Raw genomic sequence first — 19,657 nt, forward strand, 5'->3', positions numbered from 1 at the left:
GGCAAAAAATAAGTAATAGACAGTCATTTTCAAGCGGCATATTTCTTTTTCAAATGACAGATATCTTTCAGTTTTTAAGAAAATCGCACTTCATATGGTAATATTACCACTACAAAGAATATTCTGATACATCTTTATAACATTTTCAATTATCACATTTTAAAAAGTTTTCCTTAGACATCAGTACTTACACACTAAATTAACACAAGTACTATAAGAAAAAACAAAATACGTTGTCGTAATTCCTTCCTCTGAAACGTTGGCATCTACCGGCCAGTCAACATGGTGCCAAAACCCAGGCCATCACCATCATTACTGCCATGAAAACATCAATTTCACAGTTACATTCAAACCTACACATAGCACGCCATGCCAACTATATTGTCTACAGGACAACCCGACCAACTTACTTGGCTCTGGCAATCGTCACACGAATATGTAAGGTAGACATCGGTATGTGACCATAATCAACAGAATGGCCTACTTAGGCATGCATATTTTCCATATTATGTGATTAGTTTCAGACGTTGATGCACTCTGAACATAAACAATTTGCTGAAGAATATATTTTACACAGAAGCAGATGTTAAAAAATACTGCAAGCTGCAGTATTATTTACCAAGTCATAAAATTCTATCTTATTTTCTAACTCTAAAATACTTTCACTCAATCAGGAATGTTGCATAATAGCATGCACTCTGGTTGGTTGTAAATATAATTAAAATATAAGATACTTTCTTTTAACTGTTAAATGGATGATCCATCACTGCACCCCATTCTACAATCCAAACATATGCCATTCTCATTTGAAAAACTTGAATATCGTAGCCAAGAAAGAAGTTCCTAGCAAAAGAAACAACATCCACAAATTCTCCTATACCACCAATCAATGTACGTTATATCATCGTTGCTCAGACACAATTAAATATGGACGTATTCTTAAGAGCTTATCACTCGTAATAAATTACATTTCCTTCAGGACACAATGATGTCTTTCGGAGGCCGTGTTCCATTGTAATTCACAACGAATTTTTACAACACTTTTATAATGAAAACACACGAGATCTTCCATCTGTGCTGATTTGACAAACACAAGGATCTCCTTTCATCTTCTCAATAAGCACCCAGTATGCATAAGCACGCCAACAGCTCTAGGAACCAAATTGTTTCCTAAGAATCTTATAACGGAATGTGCGTCGCCCAAGTAAACAAATTCAACTGATCTTTGATAAATTAAAATCTGAAATATTTCCAACCAACAACAATCGAAAATTCCAATTTAAATATTTCCACATTTTTAACCGAAATCATGCCATGTAGCATTGATGGTCACCAACAACATAACAAACTACACTGAATCAAAACACAAAACCAACACCAAGGAACCTGATGGAAGGAAAGGCATACATTATAAGTACACAAACCTATGTCAAATCTAGCACTGACACCAAACAGAGTACAAAACAACTGAACTCAAACGCCAACAACTCTGAATAATTTAATGCACTGCAGGTTGGTAATCTGCCTTACTGTTAGCATCATTTCCTCGACCACCATAAAATTCTAGTTACCGCATATCACAGCAAAGCCTGTCTAAAATGGAAACACATTTTTACCTGAAATTGTTTTTGGTATGAGTCACAAAGCATGTACAGAATATTTAAATGGCTACATAAAAAAAGAAAACAAAACAAAAAAGGTATAAATGTGCACTGCTCACTAAACAGTGCAGACAATCGATTGCTCACCTGTAATTTGAATTGCAAACATATAACAGTATTTTACATTATTTCAGGAAGAAATAAGAATGTCCTACAGAAATTTGTAAAATGCAAGGTATTATTTTTGGGATTTTATGGGTGTACTTTCACAGACACAAAGAAGCCTCCCACATGGGACGAGGTCAAAGCTCAGCTTCGGGCTGTTGCGCCATAGGGTCGATCAGTCAAACTTTTAGCGTGTTAATATCAGCAATGATGTTGGCATGGTGCCTATACCAAGTAAACTGTAATCTGTTAATATCATATGAAAAAAAAGGGGGCAGTGTCACAGTAAAAATCCTGCGTGATACATCAATAAACCTTATGGTAACAGACAGTTACATTTCCCAGCAAACATACAGCAACACTGTCACTACCTTTCATTCTTCTACCAATTTTTAAGTTCTGTGCCCCATCTTCCTCGCCATTCTTCAGTTCCACCATCTACTGCGAAGGACAGAGGTTGCCAGAAAAGTAACGGGACAGTATTTTTCTTCCCACTTATTCTTCTGAGGAATGTGTAAATCTCACACACACACGACATGTCAGGCCTTAATGGAGAGATACATCTTCCCTTTGATTGTCTGCTTCACTGGATTTATCCTCTTTAGTATCTGAGTCATGACATTCACAAGCTGGTCAGATGTTAACCCTGTCTTTTTGGACTTAAACTTCTGGAGCAGTTCTGTGGTCGTCATTGGCTTCCGCATCAGATAACGTCGCACCGCGTCTTCTGTGATGCCCGAGTCACTGCAAGACACATTTGTACTGTAGTGGAGTTAAAAGTGTATCAACTGCAAAGGTTAAGAATGTTACTGTATTTAATAACAAGGTTGAAGAAATTAAGCAAAGAATTAAAGGAAAAAATATCTCCTGTAATTCAGGGAACAAGACTGTTATTCCCTTACAAAAACAGAGGATTAAGAGAAATAAAACTGTAAGTCGTGTATGGTTGTGAGAGGCCGTCCCTTAACCAGCTTAGTAATTATCAGATAATTAAGAAAGATATATCATATGATATTGAAGAACTGTTATAATATATTATGTCAAAAATTTGGATTCTAGTATTTGCAGATTTTAGGCTAAAATGACATGAAATTCAAATAAAATCTTAAAGAAACTTTAAGTGTAGACTTCACAAGATGAACATATGTTAACAGTAAGCATATCCGATTCGTAAACATGAAGGATGATATAACACAGCTCCCACCTGCTTCCTGAATTTCCAGGATTGTAGTAAGGAGAAAGAGTAGCAGAGGAGAAGCTGTCTAGCCGAGCTTTCTTATTGCTGACAACGGAGTGTGATATTCCAGGCTCTGGTGTTACAGCAAGTTTTCGCTTTCCACCGTCGAGGCCGTCCTTTGTTGGAGTTCCTGATCGAGAACTAGCTCCACTGTTATCAGCATATGAAATTAATCTATTAACACTTAATCAGGCGTCATATCTGTCTGCAATATTTTAAATCATAAAATACGGAAAAATGCACAATCAGAAAGTCTAATCACCTCTTTTGTTGCATATTATCTTCCAGTGCTTTGCTATAGAATGTAGTACTATACTAAAAATTTGAATTAATTACGAGGGCCAGATAATTTAGCACACAAATAAAAATCACAAAAAATAGCACACCAATCAAATACCGTACATTGTATTTACAAAACACTTTATTACAGCTTTTAACCACTCAATATTTAGAAACATAACCGAGTGTCAACATTTCATTCATAAGGCACAACTTGTAACGCGTGGTTTCTGACACGTTACTCATAACTCCAAACTGTTCAAACTACACAGCAGCACTATGTAGACCAGAACGTGATTTCACAGCCCATATACATATGAAATTTTGGAACAGTGTGCAAGGTAACACATGGACATTCAATAAATGGTGCAATACAGAAACAAATTGGTAGATCAAGAAGAGATGGTCAGAACAAATTCTGGAGCTGAACAGTTTTAAACCTAATCATCAACCATTGAGGATGAAGAAGATAAAAGGAGCATATCCAATAACTATGTACAGTGAAACCTCGATGCATCGTTTTCGAAGGGGGTGGGAAATAAAAACGATGAATGCGGGAAAACGATAGATGCGGGAAAGCATTAAAAATTTTAAAAAAAACGATGTTTCTCTTTCAAAGTTACTTCTTTGTACCAAAAAAGTCTTTAATGGTCAACTGGTTTGTCGAAACTTTACGTTTTAGACCAAACAGAGCACTTTCCACATTCAAAATGTTTTCCTCGTCACGTTCACTAATATTAAGCGCATAAAAGAACGACTTCACTTTTGCCAATGCTTCGGCAAAACTCGGCAAAGCTTCGGGCTCGCATTCGTCATCTTCCTCTTCCTCACCACTCCCACCCCCTTTGCGGACAATAACAGGAAGAATGGAAATACTATTACTGCCGAACTCAACGAAACGTAGCTGTAGAAGACCCTGAACCACTGGAAACGAGATGAACCAGAAGAATGAAAAGTGTCGCCCGCCTTTCCTTTGTACTTGTAATAAAAGCATTTGTGAAGAAATTCACACTGCACATGCCATCTGGCATCGCTGGAACGAAATATGAGTGTACCCTAATTAAAATCGTAAAATTTCTGACAATGAGCACCGCCATTCACTCCAACCATCACCCCTGCACCGCTGACCCTCATTCCAAAAGAATGTGCTGGTTGGGCGACATAACAGGTTACCGCTACTGTGTATTCCAAAAACATTATGCGTCTTTCGGTATTAATTTATCTCTAAACCCAGCATTTTAAATTCTCAGGAACGATCATTGCGGGAAAATTGTGGGCCGGGACTAAGATTTTTGAACGATCGATGCGATAAAACGATAGTTCGAGGAACGATAGAAGCGGGAAAATGTAACATTATTTTATATGGGATGTATTCGGGACCGAACAAAACGGACGATGCATCCGGGAAAACGATAGTTCCGGGAACGATGGATAGAGGTTTCACTGTAGTCCTAATTCAGAGGAAACGAACACTTCTTATTGTTTTAAGTACAAGGGACTTGACGCACAAAGCCAGAACATCAAACAGACTCACCTGTTAGGTTCCTTCAAGCTCTTCACATCCTTTGGCTGCTTTTTCCTGGCATCAATGTCGGAATCAGAGCTTTCGGAGCTAAAATCACTTGATGAATCTGAAACAAGCAATACTGTCGTTTCAGCTGTAAAATTTGGTCTCTCACTCTAAGGCAACATAATCACAGCAGTAACAGTAAGAGCAATGACAATGATAATTTCAATTCTTTATTTTAATGAGCTATCTCAACAGCTACAGGATACGATTACAGCGTCCGCATAAAAACATGAGTATGTCACTTTCATCAACTGAACACCAAGCTCAAGGACTATGTCTTAATGCACTGCTCATGCTCAGGCATCCGCATACGAACGGCATCCATGATGGAAACTTCACAATAAAAGCAGAATAATCCTTACCATGGGAATCAGCCTTCTTGGCACTCGCTGAGTGCGCAGCAGAAGACAGATGATCATTCTGCTTCTTTTTCTTTTTCTTCTTCTTTTTCTTGCTTGAGCTCCCTGCTGTGGACCCTGCCCCCATGCTGGTCCCTGACCCCTTTTTGGTGCCATCCTTCTCCTTGTTCTTCTGTCCACCACCAGCCTTATCTGCATCTGCATCAGTCTTGCCACTCTTCTCCTCCCCCTCGCTGTCCTTCTCACCGTCTTCCTTTTCCTGCGCAGCCAAACCGTCGCTTATTCGTTCATTTATTTCAAAAACTATCAACATTTCTTGTGGGATTATAAGAAGGGTTGAATATGCAGCTTGAGTGGAAAAACAAGAAACGAAAACTGAAAAACCTTGTTCAGGACAGCCAGCCTCTAAGTGGACAATCAGCCTTGAACTTTCTAAACATGGATTGCAGAGGTGTGAGGCACACGCCACAATGGGTTAGAAAGCACCGTGTCAAAAAGAACATACCCAAGCTAAAGATACGATAATTCAAAATCAGTAATTAAATATTAAATATCTGAGGTTTTCTTAAATTCTTAAATGGTTATACTTGATAATACCTTCACTTTTCTGTGCTGGAAATAGGATATAAGACAATTTTGACTAGAATCTACATTACAATGGAATCTGCAAGTGAACAATGTTACAATATTTGCCACACCTCCTCCTCCTCTTCATCCTCCTCTCCAGATGATAACAATTTTCTGAGTGCATCCTCCTCAGCCACTCCCTTCAGCTCTTTGTTGGCGAGCTGCTCAGGTTCTGAAACACTGCGTAATCACTTCAATTTTAATTTAAGGTGACCTTTAACCCCATGCACTGTACATGAGGATAATAATTTATTCAATATCTGAAAGTATGATTCAGTCTTAAATAACATTTTATGTGGATATTTCAAAATATATAAGGAACGTCAATCCCAAATATACTAAATTTATAAATGGCATGAAAATAAAAAAAAACTAAGATTGAAATAAAACTGGTAAGCACTTAAACATTAGTGGATTATTTATTAAAACAATCGAGCAACTGCAGAATTGCTGAAGTAGAACGTCAAATCCCGTACTTATTTCAGAGGATAAATTATTTGTTACGGACAGTTGCTATCAGTGACAATATTTTAGAAATTTATCATAACATAACATACCTATCTGATGAGTCAGAGATATAATCCAGTTCTCGTCCCTCCTCATCACCATCGTCACTCTCTTCAAATGCCTCATCATCAGAGTCTTTCTTCTTCTTTTTCTTCTTTGTTTCATCTCCTGGAAAAAAGACAGACATGGGATACTGGGAACGACCCGTTCTTCAAGTACCTGAGCACTGCGGGTCCCAACTTTTTGTTGGCTTGATCTGTAGACATTCGGTAGGACTCCTCGGACGAGGGATCGGCCCGTCGCAAGGCCTCTACCTGTACACAGGACAGCACAACACAACATCCATGGCTTGAGTGGGATTCGAACCCACGGTCCCAGCGACCAAGCAGCACAAGGCCCACGCCTCAGACCGCGCGGCCAATGCAGACCCCAAGATAGACATGAGATTTCAAAAAAATTAATTGTTTCTGAATTGAGAGAGAGATCATACCACATTTACAAATGATGTAATGATAATTTCATCTCTTCCTCCTGATCATTTTAATTGTCAGCAATAATAAACATGTAGTGCATGGAACATATTAAGGGTTACAATTAGGCACCCCTAGTGCCAACTGTACCCTATTAACAACAGAGCAAAGAATCCTAACATATGTCTCACAATTTACCCTTTGTAAGACTAATATGATCTAAAGCCATAATCGGTGGCAATCAAAAGTGTTAAATCACTTCAAAATAAAAAAAATAGGCTCACTACAAACCCTTTTTGGTCTTCTTTTTCTTATCCTTCTCAGCATTTTCTTCTTTGTCTTTTTTTTCTTCCTGTGAATCTGAGTCGTCGTCGTCATCATCATCAGAGTCTATCCATTCGTCCATGTCGGATATTTTGAGTTCTATAAATCAAAAGAGTCCAATGCTCAACCACAACACGAACAGCGCAGTTCATCACCAGTGGCAATTCAAAAAATACCTGATTAACATTACATAAGGTAAACACATTTTCAAAGAAAAAGTACAGAGTTTGAAACAAATATCCCACTGTTGCATTTATATTCAAATGATACAGAATAACCTCTCACTGCAATTTAGTTACATTTCCCATTAACAATCAATCATTGGGTCATCATCAGGGTTATCATATACACTCTCGTCAAAACGTATATGTACAGCATGTTAAAAACATTACACCAGACATCATAATAAACAGACTATACGATAAAATATATTGATAAAATTTTTCTAACAGTTCTTCCATTCAGATTCTTATATTTATTCTGCACTTACGATCTTCATATTTAATTCTCTTCTGTTTGTAAGACCTGTGTTGTCTTTTATAACTTCTGACATACCACATGAGTTTCAAGAGGAACAACTGTATATTATTCTGTTCTCAACTTGTAGAAATGTGTGTATGTAATACATGTGTTATACAGCGTGAAACTTATGAATGACTGGCAAGAATACAGAAGGAAATAGTCAAGACCAAATTTCAGGCACTTTCAGGCATTTACTTGCAAAAGACTAAGAAAAGAGATGAAATGCCTCACAATAGTCAGTCTCTAGGCTGAGATTCAAATGTGCATATGCCAAATATGTAGCAGAAGCACTAATCATCACAGCAAAGATTTTCAGCCTATAATACACACCCTTCTTGTTTCCAGCAGATGATTTCTTGGTCTTGCCCTCCTCTGGATCTTCAGGATCACCATCCTCATCACCTGGTCGCAAGCGTTGTCGCAACATGAGGGAAAAGTAGTTGACTAGTTTGTTGCGCCTAAAACACGCATTTCGATAACACAGGTAGGTTCTGAGGTTTTCACGGCGGCGAGTCTCAAGATGGCCGTCTTCTGGGTTGTTGCGCCATGTAGTCTGGTAGAAGTTTACCAACATTTAAAAGGTCCTTGCTGCGTCCATCATCAGGTCAATGAGTGCCTGATGATGGAGACAGAAGAGACCCTGAAACTTCAGAAACTTGTACCAGACTACGTGGCGCAACCCTTGGATAACACAACTTACAATTTTATCAAAATTTTAACCCAAATAATTGATTACTTTCTTTGTCTTGGGAAAACATTTTCTTAAAATACTGCCAGGTCACATGATGGGTCAGTGTTAGGTGCCAGTATCTGTGGAGGTGAGACTTTCTTCTTACAAAATCAAGTGGTTTTTAAAATCTCAGGGCAGCCAAACAAAAATATTTGAGGTGGGTCAAATTTTATACCACACAATCACAGTCATTCAATTTGATGTTAATTAACCTACACGGGGGGGTGGATCACAAAATGACCATTCATTATCCCAGCAAACACAACAATGAAGCCAATGTGTACAGCTGATGAAAGTGTGAAATTAACAATATAAGAAATGAGTTGACGATGACAGATGAAACCAGAATGACCGAACCAACCTGCCAAACTGCTCTTCTGCTTCCTCTGCAGACAGTGGTTTGTAACGCTGAATTGGCTGGAAGTTATACCACTCCTGGAGTGGAAATGCTTCTATGGCACCATCTGGTGCATGTGTAAAGACGTAGTATGAGGCGTTTTCAGCAACTCCACCCTCTCTGTTTCCACGGAACCTATGAAGAGATGGCTGTGCAAGTTTCAAACCAAACAACGCAGAAAATACAAAAATATCTTATTATTTAGCTCAAAATATTTTCATCTTCTCAGATTCTACCTAACACCCTATAAATTAAAATTCCAGCACACAGAATTATCAATTTATCTCTTTTATACTGATCTGGAAGAACAAAGATAGTGGGAATTTGAGAAAATATTACATCAAAAGATTACGCACAGCTTAATGAATGTACACGAATGTTAGCCCCAGATCTCATCTACAATGACTTACTTTTTACCAGTCTTTCCACCAATTTTCAAAATCCACGGCTGGTCTTCTGGGCGATACTTGCGGCTGACAATACCGTACTTTTTTCTGCGGGCCTCCTCACGAGCATCATAACCAAATTCACTGCCTGCGCCAAACCTATACCAGAAACAAAACAATGGTAATTTTAATAACAGTGTCTGTGCCACAAACTTCAATCACCATACTTTATGGCATACATGCAGTCCAGGTGGTCATATCACAGTGACACACTAACCCCTAAAACTTTGAGTTAAAGTCTGACCAAGAGCCCATTACTACATAATTTTAAATCCCCTTGTCTTGTATGATGAAGGTTAATAAACCAATAAAATATATTAACAGTTTATAAAAATACAAAAGCAGGAATAACTACATCTTATATGGAATGGATGTTTCTTACAATAATGTATTCACAGTAAGGTAACGCCCCCATCTATTTGCTTCTCAAATTGAAACCTACAGCAATTCCAAAAAACATACAAAATCTGAAAAATACATCGGGTAAAAGGACACGTTGAAGAGACAGGAAAAGAAGTAAAAAATCACTTTTCACAAAGTCTACAGAATGAGAACATGATGTTGCCTGCCTATATTTCACCCCCTGAATCTACGTGACTGATTTTCAACATCTAGACTAAAAATTACAGGGAAAATTCAATTTTGGTTCATAGTAGTCTAACACACAACCCGCTTTACATGACAGTCAAAATGAACTTAAAGTTTCTTCTAAATATTACCATATAAGCAAATGGAAGTAACATAAAATACAGGCCTCATTTATTGGAATTCACAACACCTGACCGACTTTTTTCTTTTCAGTGTCACAAATATTTGAGATATAACAGAAAAAAAATATGTTTCTGAGCATGAAAGGTGTGCTGTATATAATGTGATTAATTCTGGAATAATGGGCTTGTATGAATGTCTACAGTAAATGAAGAGTAAGACAAAGGAAGTAGGCAAAGTCACAAAGAATGGATTTGGAAAAGAAAAGGTCTCAACATTTCCACTCTTGTTACAAATCACGTAAATGTAAGTACTGACTTCGGCATCTCTTCCTCAGTACCACCACGGAACTCCCTCATATTGTTCTCACGCTCCATCTTCACCTGCGTCCATTTGCTGAAGTCTACATTTACTGATGAGGTAAATCTCATGACATGATACTTTTTCTTTGTGTTCCTAGAAACCAGAGACTGAACGTTAATAAGATACGAGCACAAATAGCAATCTGATATCACACAACCTATGTGATTGGAAAAACACTGTTAAATAAATCATGAATCAAGGGGTGAAGACAAAGCTCTGAACAGACTGTTGCCAACTGACAGGAAACCTATGTAAAGACGTACAAAACACACTAAAGAGGGCTAATGCTTGTCTTTGAGAAGGTGATGGCAATCTTCAGCTCTTGCCGTAATTCTATTCTGGAAGTTCTTCATAACAAATGAAAGCTCAAAAACACCTCATTTATCATTACTAGGGCAGAACGCTCCTTTCAGAGCTCCTCGGAGGGGTTGGTCAAGTTTTTAAAAAGCAACCAACACCCTTTCGGGGGGGTTGGTTGCGTTTTAAAATCTTGAGTAATACACTAAACTCGGCATTGTTGTGTTCCATAACAATGCCGAGTTTGTTTATAGTTGACATTGTTGATGACGTAATTTATTGACGACGATGACGAAATCACAAATTTTTATAATATATAGATATTGATGTCACCAGAACTTACATTGTTGTACTTAAGTAAAATAAAGCTTTCCAACTACACACAATTCAGGAACTTGGGAGGAGAGGTGGTATAGCTCCTACTCATTCTTAACCTTAGCACTAGGTGGGGGTGAGTGGTCAGGGTCACGCCCCTGCCACACTTTACGCCTGAGAAGAGACCCCAGTACCCACTGGATAGGAGGCTGGGTGGTCTCCAGAGGTGGTCTGGATGCAGACACTAGAGGAAAATTCTTCTGCCCTCAGGGATCAAACACCAGTCATCCAATGTGCAGGTCAGTCAATACACTGACTGAGCTACTGCAGCTCCCCAATGATGTACTTAGGGTTATGATTTAAATAAAATACCTATACACATATACACACAGAGATGATAAATATATTTTTCCTGCTTATGGTACTGAAACAATTATCACAAACTTACTTTGGAACACGAATCGAGTATTCCTGGACTGAACTCCCTGGAGTGTGCTGGAAGGTAAACATCAAATCAGAACAGTACTGAACACCGTATGCAAAGTTCAGAGTAATACCCATTGGAAAATAGACAAAACATATTTAAACTGGCAATAAACATCACCAACATAATTCTGCAATACACTTTTTTGCAGTATATATAAGCACACTATTTCACAGCTAAGTTGCTCCAAACAGAACTACAGACTGTTAGTGGGTTTAATTGAACACCACAACTTACACTATATAAACCAAATCAGAACTTAACCTGAATTTACTAGTGCTATTTTCTTAATGCCAGATACAATGGTCAATATGCTATGAGGATCAGTCACCAAAAACTCATTCATAAGAACAACACTGAAATTAAATTAGGAGATACTTTATGAGGCACATCCTAACCCTAATAACCACAGGACAATTCCTAGACCAACCAAGTGAGTAGGAGATTCACTTGTCTTCTGTGACTTTCATAAATTTTTGTCTTTCGCATGATTGTGACACTAATTATCTGACACTGTGCTAAACAAAAATTGGAAATAAAAACAGCAGGGGTCAGTCTCACAGAGTTCAAGAACAGTTTGAGTGCTGATAGGTTTCTTTTCTTTTGCTAATATTAAGCAACTTGTGCATAAGAAACCTTCTCTTCATGACAATGAATCTATATATTTCTGATGCACTTCAAGGAATGACAGTTTTTCTACTCATATTATCTAAATAACCTTCTCTTCTTCACCAAGTTAGAGAAGTGGTGGTATCTGAAACAATTCACAGAGACTGAAACATGGAGATGATATAGATGTATAAATTCCGGAATAAATACACAAATTCGAATACAGGATAGTTGTAGTAACCTGTCATAGTTTCAACAACTTTAGCATCGTAAAAAAGCTTCCGGAAAATGGGAAGAAAGCGCTTTTGATCGCCGTAAGTTACCTATTAAAACCACATCAAACCTATCCAGACGGTAGCAGTGTGATTTCAAAATCAGACTCGGTATATGGCGTGTGAAAGATCGTATTCTTCGTTGTATCCGATTTATCTAAAGAAATAAATGTAACCAAATAACCTCTTTTCTTCTGTAACGTAATGGCTGTTTATAATGCCTCATTGCTTACTTTATAAACATAAATATACTCGCCTGTGAATTATTCATTTTTCAGCTGAGAGACTGCCGACGACACAGCTTGTGACGAATGTTAATCACGAACTATTAAGTAACTGAACTTGTAATATATACAAGCAGGAATTAATAAGACCCATATATGTTAATGAAACAAATCATACATAAATAAAATTCTTTTCACTATCCATAACAACATTCTGAGCGCTCATATCAACCATGACGACCTCATAACCAAATACCAATCTACCATGTATCAGTGTCGCCAATGTAACCCGTGCGTATTTCTCAATAAAGCACAGAAGTAATAAGCTATCTCGGTGACAAACAATCGCGACTGCCAATACATCCAGAAAGCATTCTTTGGTTATTTGGATACTAACATTACATTAATTTATTGTAATGTTGATGATGGTGATAAGCCTCGGAGGCGGGGTTTGACCCTGGGTCATACACAGATACTCTGTACATCAGGGTGGGGAAATAACTGTGATATAAATAATAACAGTGGGGTCAAGGTTTCTACAAAGGTAGCTAATAAATACTTTGAACATGGGGAAACAAATATTTGCTGGTGACTGAAAAGAGTTCAACTGCATTCTCTGTAATTTGTACATAGTTTGTTACTGCCTTCAGCAATATGAAATATGTATACAATTTACCAGTCATATTAGTTTCAAACACTTAAAGAGAACCACCTGAAGATGAAAAAATTACAGTCAAAACGTAGTGGACCTTATAATAAATACTGAAACTGTAATAAAAAAATTTGTTGCCGACTGACTGTCAACCTAATGGTTTTTGATTCCTGACAACCAGATGTCCCAACAGATAGGCTGTCCTCTTATCCCTTCCTACCTAAAGATGGAAGCAGAATTCAGCTTTCAAAATGTTGAAGTTTTGTAATTTTATAACTTAGACAATGGGGAAAAAAAGAGGATGTTTGAGAACAGGGTGCTGAGGAGAATATTTGAACTGATAAAGTAGCAGGACACTGTAAAAAATTGCATGAGAAGCTTCCTGACTACTATTCACTATTCAGTTAAAATTATTAGTGTGGTGAAATCTTGCATAATAGATGGGGCACATACCATGCATGAGAGTGATGACAAATGTACACAGTATTTTGGTCAGAAAACCCAAAGGAAAAAAAAGAGAGCGCTCTAACCACAAAGGAAAGGAAAATAACATGACATCTGAGATTTATTCTGAAATTTTCAAGCAATGCTATAGGAATGTCATAAGAGTATATTCTATGGGTACTGCATCCATTTCTAAATGTTGGCAGAAATAAAGAAGTGACACCAACTAGCAAACTTATGATGGATTGCTCTTATCACATATGATACCACAATTTCATGTCACTATCTGTACAACTCATGAAAAGATGTCTTTTGTAAAAATATCGCCAAATAAAATTATAATGGATTTATGAAAGTATTCTGAATATAAACGGAGGGTTGACTAGTAGGCTATGATCCTAATGACAATGAACCTTTCAGTTCTGTAACAACAAAGTATTTCTTGATCTGAATACCTATTAACAGCTCAAGGAAAATCCTGCTGGAACGTTGTAATCTGACAACACACACATCTATTAGGAATTCAAGGCTGCCAACTCTCAGCAACTGCCAAAGCATTTATTTCTGTTTGGACATGGTATCTAGAGCATCATTATATTTTCTGCAACAGCCAAATTGAACAAGAAGCTATCAAGTGCCTGAGGCAGGTTTCTGTCCCGCAGCGTCTCAATGGATACCATGCGCTTTCCTTCAGGTGTTGACACTGTGGCCAAAGACCTGTTGACAAAAGAGCCAGACAATTTGATCAGAAATGGAAAAAATTATGGCTGACATTTACATATATTAAGTTTTAATAAATTTGGGAAAGTGTCCTCTATGTTAGTAAATTAGTATACACAAACTTTCCACTCTTCTCAGCTGTGCATACCTTACTGTCCTTAACATTCATTTACAAGCCTCCAAATGGATCATACACCGAGCCAGCGGAATCCAGTCCACACACTCACACTATATTTCCTTAAGACACATTTTATTATGATTCTTCCATCTATACCAATGTCCCTCTAGTAGTTTAACAGCCAAAATTTCTGGCAAACTGTCTTTGATTTATTTAATAACAAGTGAAGAATACGTAACCTAAAACTGCTGTCAGTAGAAGATCAAATACAGAAATATGCAACAAATACCCAAAAATCACACACGCATGACTGCATGCAAATCCTAGGTGAAGAAAAATTATATGATGTTCATATGTGCAAAATACTGATCAAAGGGTTATATGCTGAAACATTAAAGAACAGACCTCAACTGGTTCAAAAGCTCTGTCGTCTTGTCCGCTATCTCTTGTGCCACCTGCTGCTCTGAAAGACTCTCATTCTCCGCCAGCTGTACCATGAACAGGGCTATGTCCTTGTGAGTCTTCGTCATTGTCATTGTTTCTGCAGAAAATGATACAATTAACTCCTTGGTCCATTTATTTCAGCAGTTGGCATCTTGCATGGTCTACTTTATTGTGTTCAAACTTTAATGCCTTCAGCCCGGTTCTGAACTGCAGCCTTTGAAAAGTCATAATTCATTCCAGTGCTGGACTGAACATATGTTTAAAATTCAAACAATAAAAACTGATCCTACTGAGGTCTCAGTTCGAGTAGGAAAATTATGTCAGAATGTTTGACTCGGTTCAACATTGATGCTTGAAGGGGTTTATGAGGACCCCATCAGTTTGAAAGTTTTATATTCTCTAACGTTGATGCTTTTGTTAGAAAATCTGCCCACAGACTATACAATATCAAATCATGCATATGATTTTGATTACAAAGTTTAATAAATAAAAGGGTAGGGAAAACAGAAAGAAAATGTAGAAGTGAAGATGAGTTAGCAATTTTAATTTTAACTTATTCTGAATTTTGACTGTGTTATATGTTAAGACTGATTGCTTCACAGCAAGGTTGTTAGTTACCTTTCGCATGAGCGGCCACTGTGATCTCTCGGGCCGGAAGGTTTACCAAGACATCGTACAGATCTGTGCGAGCTCCTACACCACTGTCCCGACAGCCAGCCACGTAACTTGTGTTGCTCTGGAAACAGATGAACGCACTAGAGAAGTGCTAATGGTCTTTACCTGCATTTGTGACGTTTCGAATTTCAGTCAGGTTATCAATTATCATAACTGAAATGTCTGGTTTCATTCAGTCCCTCGTACAGAAACCAGGGCATTATCTTGAAACAGGTCATGACCAACTCCTTTACTGTGGATGGTTTTACACATTCAAACAAATCATTTGCCATCATATCTAATGCAGGAAAGTCACTAGAATTGTTGTGTCCAAAATCCAATGTTCCTGCAGTAACACAACAGAGTTCTTCATTAAGTAGCCATGCCATGAATTCAGATGTTTTGCAGTGAAAATGCTTTTTGTTTTCAATGGGAAATAAGGTTCTGGGACACACTAATGTACACTAAACTTTAGGTTGATAACAAAGGTTAGAGTTTAATATGTAGATATGAAAATATTTAAAGCTAATGTAGACAGAATGGGTCAGGACAGACAAAGACACCAAGAAATTCTAAACCTATGGGGCAAAGAGTAAGACTAATATGATAATGATGATGTTAGAGGAGGAGAAACTAAGAAGACAGTTTTGGGGTGGTACAGGCCTAATCAGAAGAAATAGTATAACAATGTTTCGGTCAGCTTTAGATGAAGAGCAAGCGTTCTGCTGTTGCTTCATATTCCTTTAAAATTTCACCGTATTCTACAGCCATCTATGTATATAACTGAAATATACAATATATACATCAGGCAACGATATATGGTGGACCACGTGCATATCCTGAAATGAAATTCACAGTATAAGAGTTAATTTTTGAATTCTGTTCATGCAAAAGCATTACTTTAGCATTCTGTCTCATGATTTATAGAGACGTTTTGCTAGGATTACATTAATTTCTGTGCACTGAGTCTTACTTTCAGATCCAGTAGTTCATCAGACTGCAGGTCTACCCATGGGAACAAGATATCTGCTGCCTTTCGGTGCCACATCAGAGCCGGGAAGGTGGACATCCACTGCAAAACACATCAGTAAGTACAGAAGGAGTATCCCAATACAGTACCTCTGGCACCTACAACTTCCATAGTCGTGCCTAGAATTTTCCGCAAGTTATTTTGATGATTTTTTTATATCTTTGGATATTATTATGAAACACATTAAAAATTTGTGCAATGTAGTTCTGACTCCACTGTGTAGGTGACAGCTTCAGCACTAGCAAATAAACTTACATAAATTTTAATTCATTAATTACATTTCTGATATATATATCCCCCCCCCCCCCCAGATCCTAGTTTTCTGGAGGTGGCTCCTACATTCATAGGACATTTGTGCAGGCCTGCAATATGCATTTGATCCAAATAATTTCTTCACAATCTTTCATTTTCCATTGTCTGGACAGAAAAAAATATGTTAAGCTGGTCATTCTGTCTTCAGGTACAACAGAAGACTTACCTGTTCTGCTAGTCTGTTTAAATACAGCCACTCCCTTCCACTAGACACTGAGGTAGGTTAGGTTAGGTTAGGTTCTATACACAAAAAAGAGCTGCAAAATTCAACAGGATACAGCAGTAGCAAATTAACCAAAGAACATTGTATATCAAAATGTATAAAGAGATGACGTACAGATAGAAATAAACAACTGACCTTAAGCATGATTTCTAAGTTGTGATGATACACAACAATCCTCTTCTTCAGAAGAAGGGCTGTGTAAATGAGGATGGTTTCCAGGCCAAACATTCTGATCAGTTCTAGAACAAAACACACGTGAAGGAACTGATCATTAAGAGCTAGCAACGTGAAATCAATCACAAACTGCACACATGCTACAGAAGCAAGTTTTAGGATCGGTCAACAGTCTTGCTCCAAACACATGCTGAAAAGTGCTTTCTAAATACATAAGAATTCTCATCATAAATTTTGGCATGCGTCATGGTTTCGTACATGCTACTGGACTTGCAGAAGTAATTAAGTAATTACTGAAAAGTATCTTTACTTACTGAGTGAAATTTCCGTGAACAAATTTGTATTTTAAAACTACTGACAGAAAATAATATTCTTCAAAACCTATTTCGGTTCTGGATTCTGGCTCCAATTTTTGGAGGCGGTACCTTGATTTTTGGAAAACCTGCTCAGACCTGCTCTTTAACATTAAAGTCAAACTTGAAATGAACTTATATAATGTTCTGTGTTCATCCAAGATTTTCAGTGATAACGCTTGCACAAATCTGCACTAACCTTTTATTCTGGAGTTGGTTATGTGACTGTTGTGATTTGTGTGAGCCTCAAAGTCACAAACAAGGAACGTGCCATTCTCCTCAGTTGTACATGACCCACGAGTCATAACTGACAGATATAACTGAAGCATAGACACTGGACTGCCAGTCTTGCAGTAAGTCTTGCTCAGCAACCGACACAACGTCTCGTACTTGTCTGGGTTTAGGTCTCGACTCCACAGCACAAGAGCAAACTGCTTCACCTAGTGGCAAGAAAGCCAGACCACATCATAACATCTCCAGTGGGTGTGTATGCAACAAGTCTTGCAAATTACTGTCATAATTTACATCTGTATCAGAAACAAGTATTGTATCTGTGCTATGACATGTTATACATCTTTTGATTGGGGCTGTGAAGAGTCTGAAGAATGTAAATAAATTCTATTCTATTCTACAATGTGATTATGTATGCTATTTACTTCTTCAATGAATTTTGTTCTTGGGAGTTCTCCAATTATATTTGTACTTATAGTTTTTTTTAAATGTGACAAGTTGTTCTCTGGCCTGTCTTATACCCTGCTTCATAGGGTCTATGGGACACATCTACATCTAATGCATCCATAATCTCATAAGCATTCCTCTTGTATCTTTGTCTGCTCTTTCTTTAGATAGTAGCCGCCAAATATCAATCAGTCAAAAGAAATACTTACCCCTGGAAGGTTATCAGACTCAAATACTTCAGTGCAATTGATGTAGTACCATGCCTTTCCACTCCGCCCATACACAAATGGCTGTACTGCTACATGGTCTCCATCCAGACAACATTTCCGCAACACCAGCGACTTCTGTTGCTCGGTAACAGATGGGTAAGTCCATGTCCACAGTACTTCACCATTATTGTCCTGTTCTGAAAGAGATCAATAACACAATTTAGCACCTGACAGAACTTGTTCACTGGCAAAACAACATCAGCATAACAATTAAGGAAATATAACAAGATTAGGAAGTTAAAAAAACGACATTTTAAATTCTGAAATGATACATAAAAAAACTGATTCAGTCTAAGATAATTCACCTAATACCCAGTGATTTTATTTATTTGAACTTATTTAATGCTATTTTCAGTATTTCATATTACACAGTGTGGAATAAGAGGATGACTGGAAACGAATTGAAATAAAGTGGTTGTGGCATAATTAAAGGTACTACCCTGTCATTTGCCTGGAGGGACTGCGGCAAACAATGAAAACTCTGTCAGAATGGCCTGCTCCAGGCTGGGATTTAAACCCAGGACCTTTCAAATACGAAGAATTGACAACCACTTAACAGGACGTTCGGTACGCTCAGTGATGCATAACCATTTGTTGCAAAAGTACAGCAGAAAGTCGTGTGATCTGACACAAGTATGAATATGGCTGTCGTCTGAGAAGGGCTTATTACCTTCGTAATCAGGTCCATGATGATGGAGGCAGTAAGCACCTCTGAAACGTCAGTCACCTTCAACTGAATTACAGTTCACGGAAAGTGAATTCGAAAAAAGACCCATAAAATACTATTCAACAGTGACGGCGTAGTCTATGTGTTAACATATTACCTATAATGTTGCACGCAATTAAATCCACAAGAGACGACATAACCCCAAATTTCAATTAATAAGACCATGCACCAAATACACAAGTTACAAGTCAGACTGCACCACAAGCAATCAACACATTTGTAAACTAAATTACATGTCTCATAGCTATCTTTCACTGGCTTAGCAATGAGATGAAAGAATAAGTAACACTAGTTTAAAGAAAGTAAACAGTGTACTTCACGGACTCAGAATTGTTCATAACCCAAAATTCTAT

The 19,657-nt window shown here is 37.7% G+C and overlaps 2 protein-coding genes across 6 annotated transcripts; both read right to left on the minus strand.

Annotated features, from left to right (window-relative positions):
• Positions 1-119: 119 nt before the first annotated feature.
• On the minus strand, positions 120-14,147 carry LOC110830437 (transcription factor IIFalpha). 5 transcript variants are annotated; one of them, XM_022065374.2, is made up of 13 exons: positions 14,058-14,147; positions 11,366-11,412; positions 10,261-10,398; positions 9,199-9,333; positions 8,753-8,923; positions 7,992-8,119; positions 7,107-7,238; positions 6,396-6,513; positions 5,910-6,018; positions 5,215-5,470; positions 4,817-4,928; positions 2,971-3,177; positions 120-2,510 (listed from the first exon to the last, which is right to left on the minus strand). In XM_022065374.2, the coding sequence occupies exons 3-13, from the start codon at positions 10,371-10,373 to the stop codon at positions 2,306-2,308; spliced, it is 1,686 nt and encodes a 561-aa protein (XP_021921066.2). In that variant the 5' UTR covers positions 10,374-10,398; positions 11,366-11,412; positions 14,058-14,147; the 3' UTR covers positions 120-2,305. The 5 variants fall into 5 exon arrangements, with proteins under 5 accessions (XP_021921066.2, XP_021921062.2, XP_021921063.2 ...); XM_022065370.2 differs by lacking the exon at positions 14,058-14,147 and adding an exon at positions 12,539-12,778; XM_022065371.2 differs by lacking the exon at positions 14,058-14,147 and adding an exon at positions 12,539-12,777 and having other exon boundaries at positions 4,817-4,913.
• LOC110830442 (putative DENN domain-containing protein 10 B) lies at positions 13,706-19,652 on the minus strand. Its single transcript, XM_022065385.2, has 8 exons — positions 19,402-19,652; positions 18,518-18,714; positions 17,830-18,070; positions 17,239-17,342; positions 16,512-16,610; positions 15,503-15,620; positions 14,846-14,981; positions 13,706-14,319 (listed from the first exon to the last, which is right to left on the minus strand). The coding sequence occupies exons 1-8, from the start codon at positions 19,439-19,441 to the stop codon at positions 14,184-14,186; spliced, it is 1,071 nt and encodes a 356-aa protein (XP_021921077.1). The 5' UTR covers positions 19,442-19,652; the 3' UTR covers positions 13,706-14,183.
• Positions 19,653-19,657: the final 5 nt, after the last annotated feature.

Source organism: Zootermopsis nevadensis, unplaced genomic scaffold (genome assembly GCF_977971745.1).
Source record: "Zootermopsis nevadensis isolate Lab colony 2312 unplaced genomic scaffold, Znev_1.0 Znev_ptg000017l, whole genome shotgun sequence".
NCBI classification, from domain to species: Eukaryota; Metazoa; Arthropoda; class Insecta; order Blattodea; family Termopsidae; genus Zootermopsis; species Zootermopsis nevadensis.